Source organism: Callorhinchus milii, unplaced genomic scaffold (genome assembly GCF_018977255.1).
Source record: "Callorhinchus milii isolate IMCB2004 unplaced genomic scaffold, IMCB_Cmil_1.0 Scaffold3, whole genome shotgun sequence".
Taxonomy (NCBI): Eukaryota; Metazoa; Chordata; class Chondrichthyes; order Chimaeriformes; family Callorhinchidae; genus Callorhinchus; species Callorhinchus milii.
In genome coordinates this window covers 27,176,219-27,195,180 of record NW_024704744.1, presented here as the reverse complement: position 1 = coordinate 27,195,180, position 18,962 = coordinate 27,176,219, and the positions used below count along the sequence as shown (strand labels likewise).

At 39.3% G+C, this 18,962-nt stretch overlaps 1 protein-coding gene across 1 annotated transcript; it reads right to left on the bottom strand.

Moving 5' to 3' along the window:
• Positions 1-58: 58 nt before the first annotated feature.
• rhag (Rh associated glycoprotein) lies at positions 59-17,963 on the bottom strand. Its single transcript, NM_001292418.1, is given in 12 exon segments — positions 59-457; positions 3,374-3,422; positions 4,303-4,376; positions 4,774-4,889; positions 5,954-6,087; positions 7,119-7,256; positions 8,730-8,896; positions 9,861-10,005; positions 10,669-10,776; positions 10,779-10,818; positions 12,192-12,378; positions 17,653-17,963. Coding segments are annotated over 12 exon segments (1,368 nt in total). The 5' UTR covers positions 17,819-17,963; the 3' UTR covers positions 59-413.
• Between the last annotated feature and the right edge of the window lie 999 nt (positions 17,964-18,962).

Below are 18,962 nucleotides of genomic sequence, written 5' to 3'. Positions count from 1 at the left end.
TATTCGTGCGATTGGTGCTATATAAATGCAAGTTGTTATTGTTGTATTGTTTTGTGCAAACAATTTAATAGCTAATAAATGATTAAAGCAGAAATAATTACAGATAACTTGTATACAATGTGCTATATCAATTTTCAATATACAGTGTTCTATATTCTATATTCGATTCTATATTTGTAATGGTTTCTAAATACTTAAGTACAAATTGTTTTAAATCTCAACCTTGTCTAATAATCTTGAATTGTTTAAAAAAGGGGGCATTTACAAATATAAATGTTTCACAAATATACCACAAATGGATAGTAGATAGATCAAAATTGACTATTTGATACAATGAACATTTCTTTGCACTTTCAGCTCAGAGCTTTTTGCGGGAACTTGCTGATGCCCATGTTTGTCTTCAGAACCAGTCATTACACTTGACAGTAAGTTCCTTCTTTCACTTGTGGCTTTTGAACTGTAGAAGTGTAAAGAAATGTTATGGAATGAACAACACTGGAGGAAGTCAGATAAAATTACCTAGAGTGATATGTCACAGAAACAGGCTATTCAAGCCCAACTGTCCGATGCTGTTGTTTATGCTCCACAAGAGGCCCCACCCCTTCTATTCCCCACTCCTATACCCTTCTATTCCCTTCTCCCTTGTGTTATTTATGTATATAACAATATTTAAACCTAATAAATGTATGCAGTGAAAAGAAAATCCTTGCATTTAGATTTTTCACTGGGTAGCATGTATACCACTTTATTTAACAATACTGCGGTCTGGTATCTATTAAATAAAAACATTTTACCATTAGTGCTGACACTGATATTAATGCATTTGCACTTGATTAATGCTGGTGGAGTAGCATAATTCAGGCTTCGACTGTATCATTACAACGTGACACCCATTGTAACATGGTGTTCTGGGTCCATACAATTAGACCCAGCATTACAACATGAAAAAAAATGTCTCAACCCTAATGTGACTTCTGGGTCTGGTGCAGACTGGCTTCCTACACATATGTACAGGCCTCAGTCCTTCACAACCATTCAAATGAGTGGTTCTTCCATTCTTAAATCCAAACTGTCATACATTTCACATACTTTTGCAAGTATTAATCTTAATTCTTTTTTACATGCTCATTGAAAGGATGCCTATACATGTTTGTTATAACTTTAGTAACACCATGAATATTTATTTATAACTAACTGATTTTTCTCATATTCCATACTATAGATATATTTTTTACATAGAAGAATCCCACTAGATATCTGCATAAAAGGACAGGGAATGCTTGAGAGTACAACCACAATACCTGAATTTCAGTCTTTAATAACTGCTATTAAACAACATAAAAAGACAAGATTATTTTTTTTGTAGCATGTTTTACAATATTGCAAAACAGAAAATCAGCTTAGCATTTAGATTATACTGCAGAACAGAGAGGGAATATGCATGATCTTGAAAGCTGCAGGAGCTATTTATTACTGAGAAATTTAAATGCAGGGCACTTGCCCTTTATAATGTGGACATCTGAGTACAACATCTCAGGCTCCGTATTATAAAGAAGTAGAATAAAATGGCCAACCTCCAGACCGTCAGGCTGCTATTGTCACCACTTCCTGTGTGCATGCACAGGAAGCGTTGCTAACATTGCTTCCTGTGCCCAGCACATGCCTGCTATGCACAAGAAGTGCCACTGATTTCACTTCCTTCATCACAAAGTAACAGAAACAGCAAACTGACAACCTGGAAGTTGGCCATTTTTTGCAAAGAATTTAGTTGCAGGTTGCCATAGCTATGTCTTGGAGACTCCAGAATGTGCAATGGGGTCTGTCAGGCTTCACAACCTTATTATGTTATCAGTGAACTTGCATTATAGCTGAGTTGTCCAGTGTAATGTAATGGGCCTTCTTATTAGCAATAAGACACTGTGTTCATTGGTGTGAAAAAGTTTTAATATTGTTTTCACTAATTTCTTCAGACTAAAATTGTTTTGCAAAGCTTGATTTTTAAGATTATTATAGTATCCAAAATTCTCCCTCTGCCCTCCCTTTTTTTGTCTACCACAGGCAAAAATCCATCACCAAACTACTGAGAGTCCCAGAGAATTTAGTTGCAGGTTGCCATAGCTATGTCTCGGAGACTCCAGAATGTGCAATGGGGTACTGTTGGAATTTAATGAGCTAAGACAGCACAGTCTACCATTGTAGAGCACTGGTAAGTTTCCTCTGTCCAGCTCGGACCATCCTACCATTCAGCACTTTGGTTTGCAGGATTATACGATGAGCGGGAGGAATCGGGGATGCTGGACTCATTCAAAAAATAGCTTGAGGCTGTGATGGGAGGACAGTAGGGTGAGTGTTATGGAAAGACAAGATTGAATAGGCCGAAGGGCCTTCTTCATTCAAACTCATCTTGTGTTCTGTGAATCCAACTCCTACAGTTTTCTCCAATCTATATTGAAAAAAATAATTGTTGCTCGGATATGGTTCCCTGTATTATCTTAGAAAGTAAGTGTTGGCAGCTATTTTGACCATGTGGGTGGCTGCTAGGGGAAGTATTAACATCTCTCAACATCCATATAAACACATTTTCCAGCTTCAGACTAAGTTTTGAGCTAACAATCTGGTCTTGCGCACTTGTGAAGTATGGAGCTATATTATTGGAAGCTGCATCCTTTGGATGACTTTTTAAAACCTAGGTCGTTGCTGCTTGTTCAGATGAACCTTAAAGATTCTGTGGTATTGCGAAGGACAGGAAAGTATCATGGCCAATATTCCTTCCTCAATCAAGTTCGTACAGAAAAAGGTTAATCGGTTATTCATTTGTGCGATGTTAGAGGTGCTAATACTGTACACTATAACGTATTTTTTCCTACACAGGAACATTATCACTACACTTCATGCCACTGCTTTTTCTAATAGTACTATATTACTATGTAGTATACTACTATATAATAATACTGTATCAAATGCAAGTAGTATTACTTTTGATTATATAATTATTAAAGAGTAAGTCATATGACTGAGTCTAAAAAACTATAACACCCTCTCCATCCCCCCACCCCCCGCCGGCCGGTTTCATGGTTCTGCCTACGCGCTGAGTTGCGTACGTCTGGGACAATGAAATCTGAAATAAAATGTTAACAGTTCTCAGCCAATTTGAAGAGAAGCAGGAAGTTTTTCTTTAGACAGGCTTTTTTTGAAAGGCAATAATTTCATTTGATATTTCCCCAGTTATTAATTTAGCCTGATGATATTCATTACTTTTGGATTGAATACTGAGATCACACAGTGACAATGAGCCACTCCATTGTTTCTGTATGCTGATCAGTTCCCTGGCAGCTCATGTCAAGTCATACTTCAGGATTAATTTTGTACTTTCCATGTTCTGAAGAGTTTAGTTGTTCACCGTCATCCTCAGCATCTGGCACCTAAAACAGACACAGGATTTACACTACTGGGACAAATGAACATTTCACCTCAATTGAACCTATACTCACTGTTAATTGACACTATACTCTTAGGGTAAAAGGCTTCATCTGCCCTGGGGGTCATGTGGTGAGGACAGTCAATGGAATAACACTGATATCCCATTGAATGATGATGGGCACTGAGCTCAGTTATACTATCTGTGGAATAAAACCGTGATCTCGGGTCCTGGAGTATATAATCTGAAGCCTTCAGTGTAACAATAGGCTTTGTGAATAAATCACAACATGCCATGAGACAAGTTTATGGCATGTCATGTCTTAAATTTAAAGCTCTTCTACAAACAGGAATTCTGTTAATATCTCGGAAACTTAAGTCAGGGATAAAGGAATTAAGGGTACAAAAAAAGGGCAAGAATCAGAAATAAATGCTGATCGAATCATGTGGGATGAAATTCAGCCTGGGTCTAGATTTACTCCATTTCTTAGTATTTCAGAGTTTGCAGAATTTCTTACAGAAACCCAGCTTCAAATTTACCAATTTGCCAAATTTGGCAATACTCTAAAATAGTGTACTAATATTGTCAATCTAGACCCAGAATTTCTCCCCTACATAATGTTACAAGACAGAAACTAGCCATTCGGCCCATCTGGTATGTACTGGTGTTCTTTTCCACATCAGCCACAGAGTCTAACCATCTCATCTAGATGAATTGGAACCTAGTCCTGAATTTAACTTTTATCATCCATCCTATGCAGGAATAACTAAAATAACAATTTGGAATTTTAAAATAATACAAATTCTCAACACTGAATGAAGATACATTACACACAAAGTGTGGCACTCTTATTAAACATTACAGAATCTGTTAGCATTTCATACCTCCCAGTAAATCTGATCATCAAAGCAATTTTGATCCGGTGGCTGTCCCCAAATTGGCAAGCTAATAATGAAACCTGTAGAGAAAAGATAAACAGGCATTATTCCAGGATGAAATTGTCAACACTAAATTTTGATCACCAGATTTTGAGATTCTAAAGTTGTTTTTCATAAACAATGTGATCTTATCAAGCTTTTCTCGGTGATATTCTATCATCCTGTGATTGCCTCCATTTCATTCTGTTGTTCTATTGCTTGACTCAGGCACTTGAGCATTACATTTTTTGAGTGCTTTGAGATGTCCTTCCAATGTGAAAACTGCTATATAAATTCATATTGTGTTTTTGATCCATGCATAAATTGGGATAGTTTTGCTTGATATGAATTAAGCTCACATTTCACTGTTCACAATGTGTGGATTATCATGTGTTATTTTGTGACTAAATTGTTAGTTGTATAAGTTTATTCTGTGACCTGTAATGGCTCCTCCAACAATGGCCACAACAAGAGTTGCTCCCAGTCCAGCAGCTTGAAACCCAGCCTGTTGAATGGCAGTTCTCTTGGGTCTTTCTGGGAACGTGTTGCTAAGGCTGACAAGAATAATGTTAAATATTTATATTTTTGTTTAACAAGTTGACACTGAAGTCATTTTAGCAGTACATTTGATATTTAGTATAAATATTTAGGGATTCAGGAAAAGAGTTGAAAATGAGATTAATAGAGAAGGCAGTTTGGGATGGAGAATGGGATTTAGGGAGTTTTTCCTTGTGTCCTGGCCAACAATTCCCCAAATAAAAAAAAATCATTAATTTCATGGCTGTTTTTGAGACATTATTGTACACAAATGGGCTGCTATGGTTGCCTACAAATACACAGCCACTGCATTTCACAGTAAATCCTGTGAAGCACTTTGGGACATCCTCCTGATGAGATAGGAACTATACCAAATGCAAGGATTGTTATTACTGAAATATTATATAATAATATAATGATTCAGCATTGGTGTGGACCTGATGTGGATCGTCTGGTTTCACTCATCATAACCGGCTTCCCAATTGCCAAAAAATCTGTCGACTTCTGTGTCACTGCCAACGTCATTTTTTGCGCACTCTTAAGTATACACATGTGCAAGAAGTATTTGTGCAAGGTGTGCATGCACAATAAGTCACATCAAGGGCGACCTGATGACCCAGAAGTCAGCCACTTTAGTGGCACCGAATGCTGGTGTGTCTGGGCAGCCATTTTTCAGCAAATGATATTAGCTGTGCTTCTTGCATATGCACAGAGCGGAGGAAGTGGTGTCACTGTAGCCAAGCCGACTTTGTGCCCTGCTATAATCATGTGTTTGGGTTTATGGCCCTGAATCAGTGTGTTAGAATAGAGTTCTAGTATACTGACACTAAATAATGGATTGGTCTGAAATATCATTGAGCACTGTGCTTTGATGATGCACAAATCCCATTAGTGGCCAACAATGCTAATGGTGCTGTGTGCCACACTGAACAGAATTCCAGCCCAGTTGTGGCTAAATATTAGCTACCCTACCTATCCCATACCGTTATTGCCACTGGGTACAAAGTCAAGCAAATCAGAGCATTGTTTTTAGTATTTCTAATACAAGTTTCAAAATAGGTTATATTTTCTTGTAACTCACCCATTTCCATATAAGACTGTGCTGGACATTGCCGCTCCAACTATACCAGCCAGACCTCCAATTATTCCAGGCATACCATGCAGATTATGTACACCACATGTATCATGTATCTTCAATTTAGATGCTAAAATTGGCTGGGGAAAAAAAGGACACAATTACTAGTCCAATTACAGTCAGCGATGCTTTTATTTTCTTTCAGAATAAAGGAACCCTACTTTTCATACTCAGTGTTAAAGTTCAATAGTAGTGATTTTGACTTGAAAAAATATTAATGCAATTCATTGTACATAAGATGGTACAGACTGGAAAAGTCCATTGCATTTGACTGGTTACCCTTCCCCACAAAAAAAATTGTACACTATTCTATGTCTCCTCATACTTAATGGATTTCTTTGCCAAATAGCTATCCAATTCCCTTTTCCATTTCCTAACACAATCTGCCTCCATTGCACTGCAAACAGGTACATGGAAAGTTACAGCATAGAAATGGGGCATTTGGACTGTCAACTATTTGCTTCGGGGGGTTTCTCCACAATAGACAATCTATTCTCCTTATTTGTTCCATTAAATACCATTTAATTTCCCCCCCACCACCCCCCCACCTTGGCTCAGCCAAACACGGCTTCAGCACTAACTAAAAGAAGTTGGTTTCCTATATTTTTGTAACTGATGACAAAAGATGAAAACATAGCCTCACAGATGAACTTTCAAGTTGACTGCCCTGGGTTTAGCCACGCCATCAGGCTGGGCTGACTGAAAGTGTACACCAGTGATAACTATCACAAAGTACAATATTTATGCTGTTTCATAACCCATTCCTTGTGATAGCTATGTCAAGAAACACATCCTGCAAATTGACTCCAATAAATGCTATACGTTTCACAACAAATTATAAAATATATAATTTGTCACATGGATGTGACCAATGTACCAGTTTAAAATTATTAATGACAACGTGTTGATATTTAAGGTTGTGCAGAGTTTCGGAAAATTTTAAATTCAGTGTTAATTAGGGTGTCAGTCTCCTTCAGTTCTTAAGATTGAATCGAAGAATTTTTCAAAACTCTTTGCCTGGTTTTAAATAGTAAGACAATGGTCTTAGGCTGGAAGTATGAGATATTTTGAGCGTTGAGTTTCTTCTGAACATTTAATAACAACAACTTACTGTCAGGTACTTAAATCCAAGTGTGGAGATGATTCCAGCTACAAACCCAATCAGAAGGCCTCCATAGGGATAGATCATCATGTCAGCGGTGGTTCCAGCAGCTACACCCCCAGCCAAAGTTGCATTCTGTATATGGACCTACACAAAGGAGAGCAGACACATTGCATTTGATATTGCAACAACATTATAAGATAGTGACTAGGGGATCTAAAAGAGAATTGTGGAGGAACTACTTCACGCAGAGGGTAGTGAGATTGTGTTGAATCAAATAGTGTAGATGCATTCAAGAGGAAACTAGACCTTCACATGAGGCAGAGGGGAATAGAAGGGTATGGGAGGGAGTAAGGTTTGGGTGAAGACTCATGTGGGATATGAACACTGCATGGACCGGTGGGGCCGAGTGGCCTGTTTCCATCCTGTACATTCTTTGTAATCTTTGTAATAGCTTCAAATTAAAATTGCAATGGTCATTGAGACATTTCAAAACTTCATAGGATATACTGTAAAGTAGTGTGACTGTATTTTGTGGGCAGGTGTGGCAGCCAATATGTTCACAGCAATGTCCCACAAACAGACACGGAATGAGTGACCAATTTTATTTGGGGATCGAATAGTGGAATGCAATCAATTGTTTTTAAAGCAATGCAATTTCTAGAGTTCACTCATATCAAATCTAATATACTGGATTATTGACTGCCAGATTTGGGATTGGCAGGTTTTGGGTGTTTTAATCCCCATGAGTATTGTAGTGTACTAAGCAACCTCCAAGAAGATGATTATGAAGGCAATGGAACAATGTGTGCCTAATGCAAAGCAAAAGTACAAACCTTAAAGGCACTCCTGCCTGGTTGGATGGGGCTACAAAGCAACTCATCAAGAGGAAAAAAAGGCATTTAAGCCCATGAAGGAAAATGGCACAGAATTAAGTCGGATTCAATACGAGAAGGCATGCCAGGACTGTAAAAAAAGGCGTCAGAATGGCAAAGGAAAACTTTGAATTGAACATGGCAAGAAATGTGAAGGATAGCATTCAACAGTTTTTCAGTTACATTAAGAGAAAAAGAAAAGCAAATGATGGAATAGAGCCACTGAAGGCAGGTTCGGAAGAGGACATGACAAATAATGCTACAGACTGCAATAGTGCTAAATAAAGCTTCAAAATTGCTGCCTCGCCCACACCAAACTCTATACACGCTTTAGAATTTTGGAAACTATTTAAATTTAGTCTTAATTCAGCAGCCACTTTGGCGTTTTTGGATCCTACATAAAAACAGTTCCTGAATTAAAATTGCTATATGTCAAGACTGAGCCTATCAGTGGGTCTTTTGTGGGAGAAATCTGTTCCCTTCCTCCACTCTTTAAGTATTGTCACACCGCTATGCCTATGGGTAGAATGAGCTCTCTCAGTAGTTAATCCCACTTCCATTAATAGAAGAAAAGGACATAGCAATAATGACCTACTGTGAAATTAATTTGGTCAGTGAGACAAAACAACAACTTGCATTTATATAGCGCTTCTCACGCAGGGCAGACTCCTAGAGGGATTGACAGTGGCGGAGCACGATGTTGAGCGCTGAATACAAGTAAATGTAGAAATGATTCCACGCTTACCATGTCCAATTTTCCTTTCTTATCAAGCAAACTTGAGAGGGCGTAGGCAGTGAGCACACACGCTGCCAGGGAGTAGTAGGTGTTTATGACAGCTCTGTACTGACCGTCACTGGTAGGTGCAATGGCAGAGTTGAAGCTGGGCCAAAACATCCATAAGAAGATAGTTCCTGTGAAAGTCAAAACAATTTCTAGTTTATTTGGAGCCTTTGAAAAAATATAGGGCCTGATCTTTGGTTTTCGTAATACTGGGATCTAATTTGCAGCATTTCATAACAGGATTCCTCAATAAAATATCTTATTAAAATTCCTGCCCTGGAATTAGCTATGCTAGAGCCAAATCCATAGCAGGTAGGATGGTTTTAGCTGGACAAGCAGCAGAAAGCTTGCCCGATAGTGCTCCCTTAGTGACAGGCTATGTGGTTTTAACTTGTTAAATTCCAGCAGTACCCCAATGCATATTCTGGGGTCGACAATCTTTGGTAAGCAGGAAACGTCCCTCCAAGCAGAGTGCGCATTCCACTCCAAACACAGGCAACGTTCTATGTGTAGGTGTCATTCGTGTATGACACTCTCAGTCTGGTTTGGATATTCTTAAGCGTGATAATAGGTTTCTGCATGTGTCAGACTCCAAGCTGACTCCCCAAAAATTGGAATGGATCGAAGGGAGTTCTGATGGTTCAGTGCAAACTTCTTCCATTTCCAGTTCTCATTTGTGCTTCTCAGATTCCTTTTTAAGGAATCTCAATAAGAAAAACTTGAATTTTTGTGGCACCTATAACATCAAAATATCTCAAAGAATTTCACTGTAATTTCTACCGAGTGCAGTAATTCTTTTTCTATGGGCAAGAGTACTGCAATGTAAACCCAATATTCTTTGCGTACGAAACAATGAAATTACTTAAAGGCCGGACATCCTTAACTTTCCTAAAGCTTCTCCTTGGTCACTTGTCATTTTCTGAATCAATTAATTACAATTCTAGTTTTAGTGATTTTAAAACTAGAATCACTAATTCTAGTGATTTTAGTAGATGGAAAGTTTAGCCAGGCTCACATAATGGTAGTGCCATTTAATCCTTAAGATGTCCTAGTATTTTGTGAATTGGACTCTGTAATCCATGCATATTCACTTACCGATCATAGCAAATATATCAGAGTGGTACACCGATCCTTCTTTTTCATGGTCTTTCAAACCAGATCTGTAGAGAACACGTGATACAGCAAGACCAAAGTATGCCCCAAAAGCATGAATGGTCATCGATGCCCCAACATCTTTGGCCTGCAAAACATCCAAAGAAATAGCTGCTGAAACATTTGATACTTTATCAAATCGAACACATCACATCACAGAAACAATACAAATTTATATGATACAGCATCTTGCATGGGGAGATTGTCCCAAAGCACTTAACAAAACTTGCTTGGCACATTGCAGAATTTGTGAAAAAATTTTCAATGAAGGATCTGAAGGAGTTTCATTTTACTAGGCCATATGTCTCCTTTATCAACAACTTGCACTTATATAGCACCCTCCACACAGGGCAGCATCTCAGAATGGTTATTATTATAACAGTGGCAAAGCCTGATTCTGAGCCGGGGGTGGGGTGGGAGGTGGGAGGTCGAAAAGGAAGGTTATCAGGTAGGACTTGAAAAGGGAGAGAGGTGGCAAGGCAGAGGGATTGAGGGAGAGTGTTCCACAGTATTGGGCGGTAAAACGTGACTTCCACTGGTGGAGTGGAGGGTACGAGGGACGAGCAGGAGGCCGGTGCCAGTCGAGCGTGGATGCCGGGTGGTGGATTGGGGAGTGAGGAGGTCGGAGAGGTAGGGACGTGCCAGGGAGTGAATGGATTTGAACACGAGTGTGCATAAGCAGTTAACAGAGGGTGAGAACTGTCTTTGAGAAGTGGGTAACCTGGCCATACGTCCAAAGTGAAGTACTTACTTTCAAAACTTCACCAACCAGGAATTCATTTGCTGCAAATATGGTAATCTCAAGGACGGTCAAAATCAGCAGTTGAACTGGGCTGGTCTTTCCCAAAATTGCTCCAAAGTAATTAGCACTGTCGCTGTACTGAAGTCTCCATTGATCATGCTGCAACAAAGAAGACCGTTTGTTACTTTCCATTGTTGGTTGCTGATTTTAATTCAATGATTGTAATAGCCAAAGATGAGTGATTTAATCACTGTTCAGATTATTGTCATTCTCGTGCACAACATTCCTTTGAATGGAAATTAGTTCAATCCATCAGTTCAAATAAAACTTAACTTGGGATGCAGTAAAATGACACGACTGCAAATAAAGTGTGTAATTAATACAGTGTGAGGACAAAACAAATGGTGGAATCTAGACCAAGCTATAAATTTAAATCCAATCTCATTTTATAGCTGGAGTGCTAATAAATATTGCTTTCTTTACCTGCATTTTATATTCCTAACAGTACACGATCAGGTAAGAGCACAATATAGACTTGAACTCTCAATGCAAGTCCATTCTATTCTGCAGACAGCAGAAATCACTACATAATTGGCATTCATTCAGAGAAGTTACATTTATTGCAGAAATGTGCTCTGTCACCAGGCTTCAGTGAATTGACTTCTATTTCATTAATTTCTCTTTTACACGATTGAGATTCAGAACTTTACAGAGAATCACATTTGGTGATTTCATATGGTCGAATAAACAGCTAAAGCCAGAGGTCAATTCAGACTATGTCACAATAGCAACTCATATCCTGCTTAGGTCAATGGTTGTCAGCAGATAAAACAGTCTCTACACTTTACTGTAATTACTGTAAAGTAATTTGAACCATTTTGATCTGATAAAATGCTCTAAAAATAAATGCAAAATTAATGCAGGTTTTAATTGTGTCTTTGCATTATCTTAGAGTAAGATGTGCTGGTGTATGCCCATTAAGAATGAATGCAGGAGTTGGATGTAATTAATAACTGGAATAAGTGCATTATTGAACAGTATTATTTTCATTTCTGCACAAATTCAGGTAAAAGCCCATTCACTTCTAGATGCTGTTGCTTTTTTTTAATATGCATTTTAACAGAGGGAACCAAGTAGAAGGTTAAAAATGTAAATACAGAAAATATGCTTAGATGTTCCACATCCTTTGACCCAAGTAGTATACAAGTTGCTTTTGTGACTCATTCTGAAGTACAAAATACTTGGGTTGTTTATTCTACTGTGTGAAATCAGCAGGGCCAAGATGATTTAGTTCAGAATTATAAAGCGCTGTTTTAGGAGAGATGCTAGGAAATATTTATTTACTGGGAAGCATGATAGAGACCAGGAGACAGGACTCATTTAAGAAGCATGTTGATGCTGTAATGAGAAGAATGGGAAGGGTGACAACAAATGGGCCAAAAGGCATCCTTCATCTGAACCAATCTTGTGACTTTGTGAACACCACCTTAGCATAACAGAGGCAGTTAATCAATTATAAACTGGAGAGTGACCTTGTAATACCGATCTTGATTTTCCCATCATGTAAGTGATGCAGAAAGCCTTGCATCAGGGCGCCCCACTGAAGACCAAAGGCAGCAATGAGTAAATTGAACCCAACACTGCTGAATCCATATCGCTTCAAGAAAGTCATCAGAAATCCAAATCCAACGAAGATCATGACATGCACATCCTGAAAACCTGAAGAACAAATAAATACATCTTATTATTATCATTTGAAAAATCAGCCTGCCTCAGTGGTAGCCTCTCACCTCTGAACAGAAGGGACTTCAAATCATGTAATCTAAGCTGATACTCCAATGCAGTGCTGGAGTTGTTGCATTGTCAGAGGATACATTAAACTGATATCCCATCTGCCTTTTCAGGTGGACTTTAAGGAACTCAAGGCACTATTTGAAAAGAGAAGGGAGTTTCTTCTGAAGTTCTGGCCGACAAATAAAAATCAGTCATTCACTCTATGCGTGTTTGTGGACATTGCTGTGCGTAAACCGGTTGCCATGTTTCGCCCACAAAACAAACAGTCAAAACCACTTTACAGTATATCCTGCAAAGCACTTTGAGACAATGTGATAAGGTGCTATATCAAATGCAAGGATTATGCGGAGTCCAGTAGCTAAGTGGTTAGAGCACTCGTCTCGCAAGCGAGAAGACCTGGGTTTGATTCTTGGGCAAGATAAAACGTTAGACAAGTTTGCTTACTCCACATGCCTCGTGTTTACCTAGCAGTAAGTAGGAATCTGGTTGTTAGTCGATCGGTGGATGCTTTTACGGGGGTAATAATCTCTTAAAAAAATAATTTGGTTACTCAATCCAGAGCACTACTGATGGTAACTGGCCAGCCAAGCTCGCCGCCAGGACTTTGAGAAACAGATGCTGGGGGCAGGGATTCTTCTCACTCTGTTCCTGTTAACCCCAAGCCAAAACACAAATCTGTAGGATGGTCCTAGGTGGACAAGTAGCTGGAATCTGCGGACAGTGCTCTTAGTGACAAGCTTCAGCAGTTTCCTAATGCACACTCTGGGAACCCCATGCCTCATCAATCGACACCAAATGTTCTCTGGAATGAAGTAAGCACATCTGACTGAAATATAAACAGCAATTTCTACAGCAGTCAGAGCAACAGAGAATTTAAAGGCGTGGGCATGACTGTAACACACTAGCCAGTCCATGAGAGGGTGCTGCAACATAAATGTGGCCAATTTAGTCTCATCTTTTATGAGGCAATTTACAACTAATAGTAATTATAATCCTTGCATTTGATATAGCGCCTTATCACGTCGTTGAGACGACTCAAAGTGCTTCAAACTACAGTATGTTCGTTGTTCTTCTGACTACTTTCAAACTAAATTATTTCTCTGAATCTCTACTTTGAATAAAATCTAGTGATGAATAGCCTACAGATAGTTCTAAATTTACATTAAATGTATGGTTGTTTATAGAAGGATATCATTCTCACCTCTCATGTCAAGAAATCTATTTTTGAATCTAAATGCAACTTCAACTATGAGCAGAATAAAATGCCTTTTATGCCTTCATTATTTGGTTTATCATGTTTGCATTGAATTGATGCAAATTCTTTTGTCTAACTGAAAGTTATAACAGCATAACATTCTGATCAACCTTCAGACTGCCTCAGAAAGATAGGCTCACATTAAATGTTGCTACTATATATAACTACAGACTGACTGCAATGGACTGTAGGAATGGATATCCACACCTTGCTTAAGAGTCTCCAAACTTACGCTTGCATTTCTATAACGCCCTTCATATAGGTAGCATCTCAGAGTCTTTAAACCAAATCACAAAGAGTTCCATACATGTGCAATTTCTGTTTGTCTGCTATCCATTGCACACTCTGGGCACACGAATGACTGAGGTAAAGGGAATTATTGTCTTTCAGTTTCATGAGCCTTCATCCCCTCTCTGCCGTTCTCTTTCCCTTAATGCATTGGGCGTCAGTCTGGCTCGGTTGGTGGCATGCATGCATCTGAGTCGGAAGTTGTGAATTGATCCCCACGTCAGGACTTTAAACATTCCAATACAGTGCTGGGAGAGCTCTGCATTACTGGAGGTGCCGTCCTTCAGATGAGATGTTAAACAGCCTGTCTGCCTGCCTGTTCAGGTGGACATTAAAGAGCCCATAGTCTGACTTAAAAAGAGAAGGGAGGTCCTCCCAGTGTGTTGGCCAACAATCCTCAGATAAAATTGGTCATTCACTTCATCACTATTTGGGTGACATTGCTGTGCACAAATTGGCCCCCTACAAAATACAATCAGTACACTTCACAGTACATGCTGTAAAGTGCTTTGAGACATTATCCCAATGTGAAAGGCACTGTATCAAATGCAAGGTTTTGTATTATCATATTAGGGGGTGTAAGGGGAGTGGAAGGCAAGTTGGCCAAATTGAAGAAAGCAGGAGACAGGCAGTAAAAGTCATTGAGGAAGGAAGGCATCAACAACAGCAACAACAACTTGCATTGATATAGTGCCTTTCACGCAGCATAGCGTCGCAGACCGCTTAAAATGACCATGGAGCGATAACCCTGACCCAGCTCTCTGACTCTGCCCTCAACCCTGCTCTGTCTTCCTTCTTAAGGCCCTTCCTTATTCATTGGAAAAGGTTGCAACACTCACATATGCAAAGATCCACTTCAATGCCCTTGAGCCCAGCAGTAGAGTGAAGTGCTGTTGACAGTATAACTCCAGTCTGCCAGCTCACTGACTCTGTTAAAGTCACTGCAGCAAATTGTGCTTTCAGTAGAAGTGCCTTATCCAATTAACTGAGATATACCAAGAATTCCACCCTGACTGCTATCACAAATTCCCTTCAGGTGAATTAACATTTTTCTATAGTTGGGAAAAACATAAGCTTGTAAAATCTAGTGTTTGAGTCACATATTCAAGTGGAATGTTACGATGCACAAGCCTGGAGGTGTAAGTCATCTGCCAAACTGATAGAACTGTCACGAGCTGGCCAGCATCAAGATCAAACAATTATGCTGATGCAATCCGGGAATAACCGGCAATATGAATGCTTGTAATACAGAAGCATCTTAAAGGGTATCAATTGTACAGCGTGTCCAGAAAGTCCTGTTACCCCATTTTGTTGCTCTACAGTGCACTGACCAACACCTGAAACATGTGGAAGAATGACGATAATTGTCTTTAGAAGTACTTAATTGTATTCAGTCTAGAGGATCAGTATGAGTGCCATCATTTTCATGGCAGATAATGATCTGTCGCCATGTTCGGTGCAACATCTTCTGTAACATTGATGGAGTAATAAGGCCAAATGAATCTCTGACAGCTTGTTTCAGCTCCTCCGTAGTCTCACATTGTTGTTTTGTAACAGGGGGTAAGAGAACTTTTTGGACACTGTACAATTCATTGGGGTGGCTGTCTGTTTGTGGGCAATGACATTAATATTGAGAAAACATCTACCAATAGCAGATCATCACGGACCACCCTGTGAGCATCTACTCTCCACATTTCAAAGGATAACAAAACTGGAGGGTATTTCAAGGGCATGACAATGTGAAGGCCTTAGATAATCTTCATAAAGTACACTCAAAGCTTCAAATCTTTCAGTCTCTATTGTTACTGAGTCTCTTGATGTGTTGCTTCCTCTAAGCTCATGTGTGAGAACATATTTTGAAGAAAAGTGTACTGTACTCAGCATTTCTGAATATTCTGAATATGCCTGTTCCTCACTATAATATCCCAACATGTTATTTGTTACAGTACATTTGAGTTGGTGACTGCTTTTATTGCCTTTTATTCATTGTATCAAGTCTACAAGATACAAAAGGGTACGTTCCCAAAGATATAACCATGGATTGCAACAATAATTTATATTTATATTGCACTTTACATATCAGGAGAACATTTCAAAGTGCTTCACACAGCTGACTGGGCATGGGGTTGGGTAGTGGGGGTGGGGTGAGGAGAATGAGGACAGGTGACTGAAAGCTCAGTTGAAAATATAAGACATAGTATTCAGTTACTAAGGACTATTGGTGATTCTACCCCTGGGCTAATACCCTAAACCACATTTTGGATCCAAATAACTTTAACGCAAATAATTTAGGTCTAACAGAGTGTGTGTCACACATTATATGATGTGTGGTCAGAATATTGTTGGTTTAATTGTGTTAACTTGATTTGGATCCTTCCATTTCAGTCTGAGTCACAAAACATCATAACACAGCAGTCTTTTAAGCGTTCCTCTCTCATGTCAAATACTGAAACCCTGTGCAATTTTTAAAATCATTCCCAGAACTGTTTTTTGAAGATTAATGTTATTATAATTTAAAAGATATCAAAACACATACATCTGTGAATATCTACATAGATGTATAAGATACCTCACTCATCCTGCTGGATCATGCAATAATTCGCCCTAGAATTAACAGTAAATTTGGCAACTGAATCAAGTGTGTAGCACTCAGTAACAATTACAAAAGCCCAGTGTAAATGAAGACTGAATTAACCAGATACACGTTATTCTTATTTGTGCTTGTACTGTATTATGCATGTATTTTTGTTAAATGGATATATAAATATTTATATAAATATATTTATACTTGAGACATCTAGAAGATGTGAAAAGGGCTAATTCAAATGCAAGGATTATTATTATTATTATTATAAACTGGACTTTTTGTAGCTTGCAGAAAAACTTAGATGAAGTTGAAAGAAAAGCTAAAGCAATTAAACCTGTACGTGTATAGCAACAAGTAATAAAACACAAATACCAAAACCTTATTGCACAATCCTATTATTATCTATTCTCCCTATTGCAATTCGGTATAAACACATTTGATATAAGAGCAGAACGGACAGTTTTCTGCAGTTGTAAAGAACCAGATCAGTTACTTTCAAATGATGTTAGTGGTGCACATTGCTGTCACTAAATATCAAACGGAAATGTTTCCAATCTTCCTATATTCTATAAACTTTGCTTGTCTAACAAATATACGCTGTATGTGGCATGCGATTTCATGGAAAATGTAAAATACAAGCCGTATCCTAGTTGTCAGACTCCGCAACTTGACGCACTCCGGGATGTTGTTGTAATGCAGATTAATAACAAAATTATCCATGCATCACACAGAGGCTGTTTGTGTTAACAATTCCCAAATAAATGTCATTTTATCTTTCTTTTTCACATATGCATTGATCTAGTGTGAAAATATTTTCTTAAAGGGCAAAGTTTTAATAACAAAACAAGTATACTATCTGCCTATATACCAATTACATACCATATATTTTTCTCCTCTATATCTCACATTTCATTTAAGCATAAGTAATACCCAATTTATAACAAAACAAAAACATTTTTGAAATGCAAATAATGCTGCATTTTTTAAACACATCTTATGCCGTACCACTAAATTACTTATATTGACTTTAACTTTGCTTTCTATATTTCCACTTCAAATAGATACTCACTTGGATATAACCTGTCGAAATCTGTAGTTGTTCCATTAGGTTTTCTGGAATCTGCTGCTGTTTCATATGTAACAAACAATGCGTATTGTACAATAATCACAACTTCCAGGGCTATTGCCAGCAAAGAAAATTTCAGCCTCATGTTGGTGGAATAGGATGCAGGCATCTCTCAGCTTATGTTGGTCGAAGCAAAAGTTTCTGGAGTCGTATTGCTTAAATTTGAAAGTGCTGTTCTCAGTTACTGAGCCAATGGCACTGCGGAAACAAAACTGGCCTGAAGTTCACACCCACCACACAAGGGTGGGATCAATTTAATAACTGATCCAAAAGGCTGCAGCCCGATAATGACTCTCCCTTTATGTTAAGTCGGCACATCCCAGAATGAATCTGTCCAGGCCTGGAATTCCTCAATAAAGCTGCAAACCCATGTCCACTGCTCTGTGTAGCTAAATCAATATGCAGTCAACAACAACAACAACAACAAAATTACATTTACAGAGCGCCTTTCACGTCGGGAGGACATCCCAAAGCGCTGAACAGTCAGGTGTCGGGGCCTGAGCCTGGAGGAGGGGGGATGGTGTAGGGGTGAGGGAAGGCAGAGAGGTGGGAGGGAGACCAAAGGCACGGTCGAAGAGAAGGGTCTTGAGACCGGCTTTGAAGGAGGCAAGGGAGGAAGCGAGGCGAAGGGACCGTGGGATGGAGTTCCAGAGTGTGGGGGCAGAGAGGCTGAAAGCCCGGCCACTGATGGTAGGGTGAGTCAGGTGGGCGACATGGAGCAGGCTGGATCCCGCTGAATGGAGGGAGCGGGCAGGTTGGTGGGAAGTCAGCAGGTCAGAGAGGTAGGAGGGGCAAGGTCATGGATGGCCTTAAAGGTGAGGACGAGGATCTTGAACTCGATCCTCTGGGGGATGGGGAGCCAGTGGAGTCGGGCGAGAGTGGGAATGATGGGGTCGCGGAGCCTGGTGGGTGAGAGTACACGAGCTGCAGAGTTGTGGATGATCTGCAGCTTGTGAAGGGAAGAGTTGGGAAGGCCGATGAGGAGGGAGTTCCCGTAATCAAATCTTGAGGTGACGATACCCAGGTTCCTGACTGGCTTAGTGAGGTCACTTCTAATGTAGGATTTATATAAATTTATCCTAAAGTTTTTGATCAACTGTAATTTACAAACGTTCTGCTTGGCATTCATCACATCCAGGCTCAACTATGCTAACCCCATGCTTGTCAGACTTTCTATTTCTTCCTTCCACAAGCTGCAGATCATCCAGAACTCTGTAGCTCGTGTCCTCTTCTGCACCAGGCTCTGTGACCCT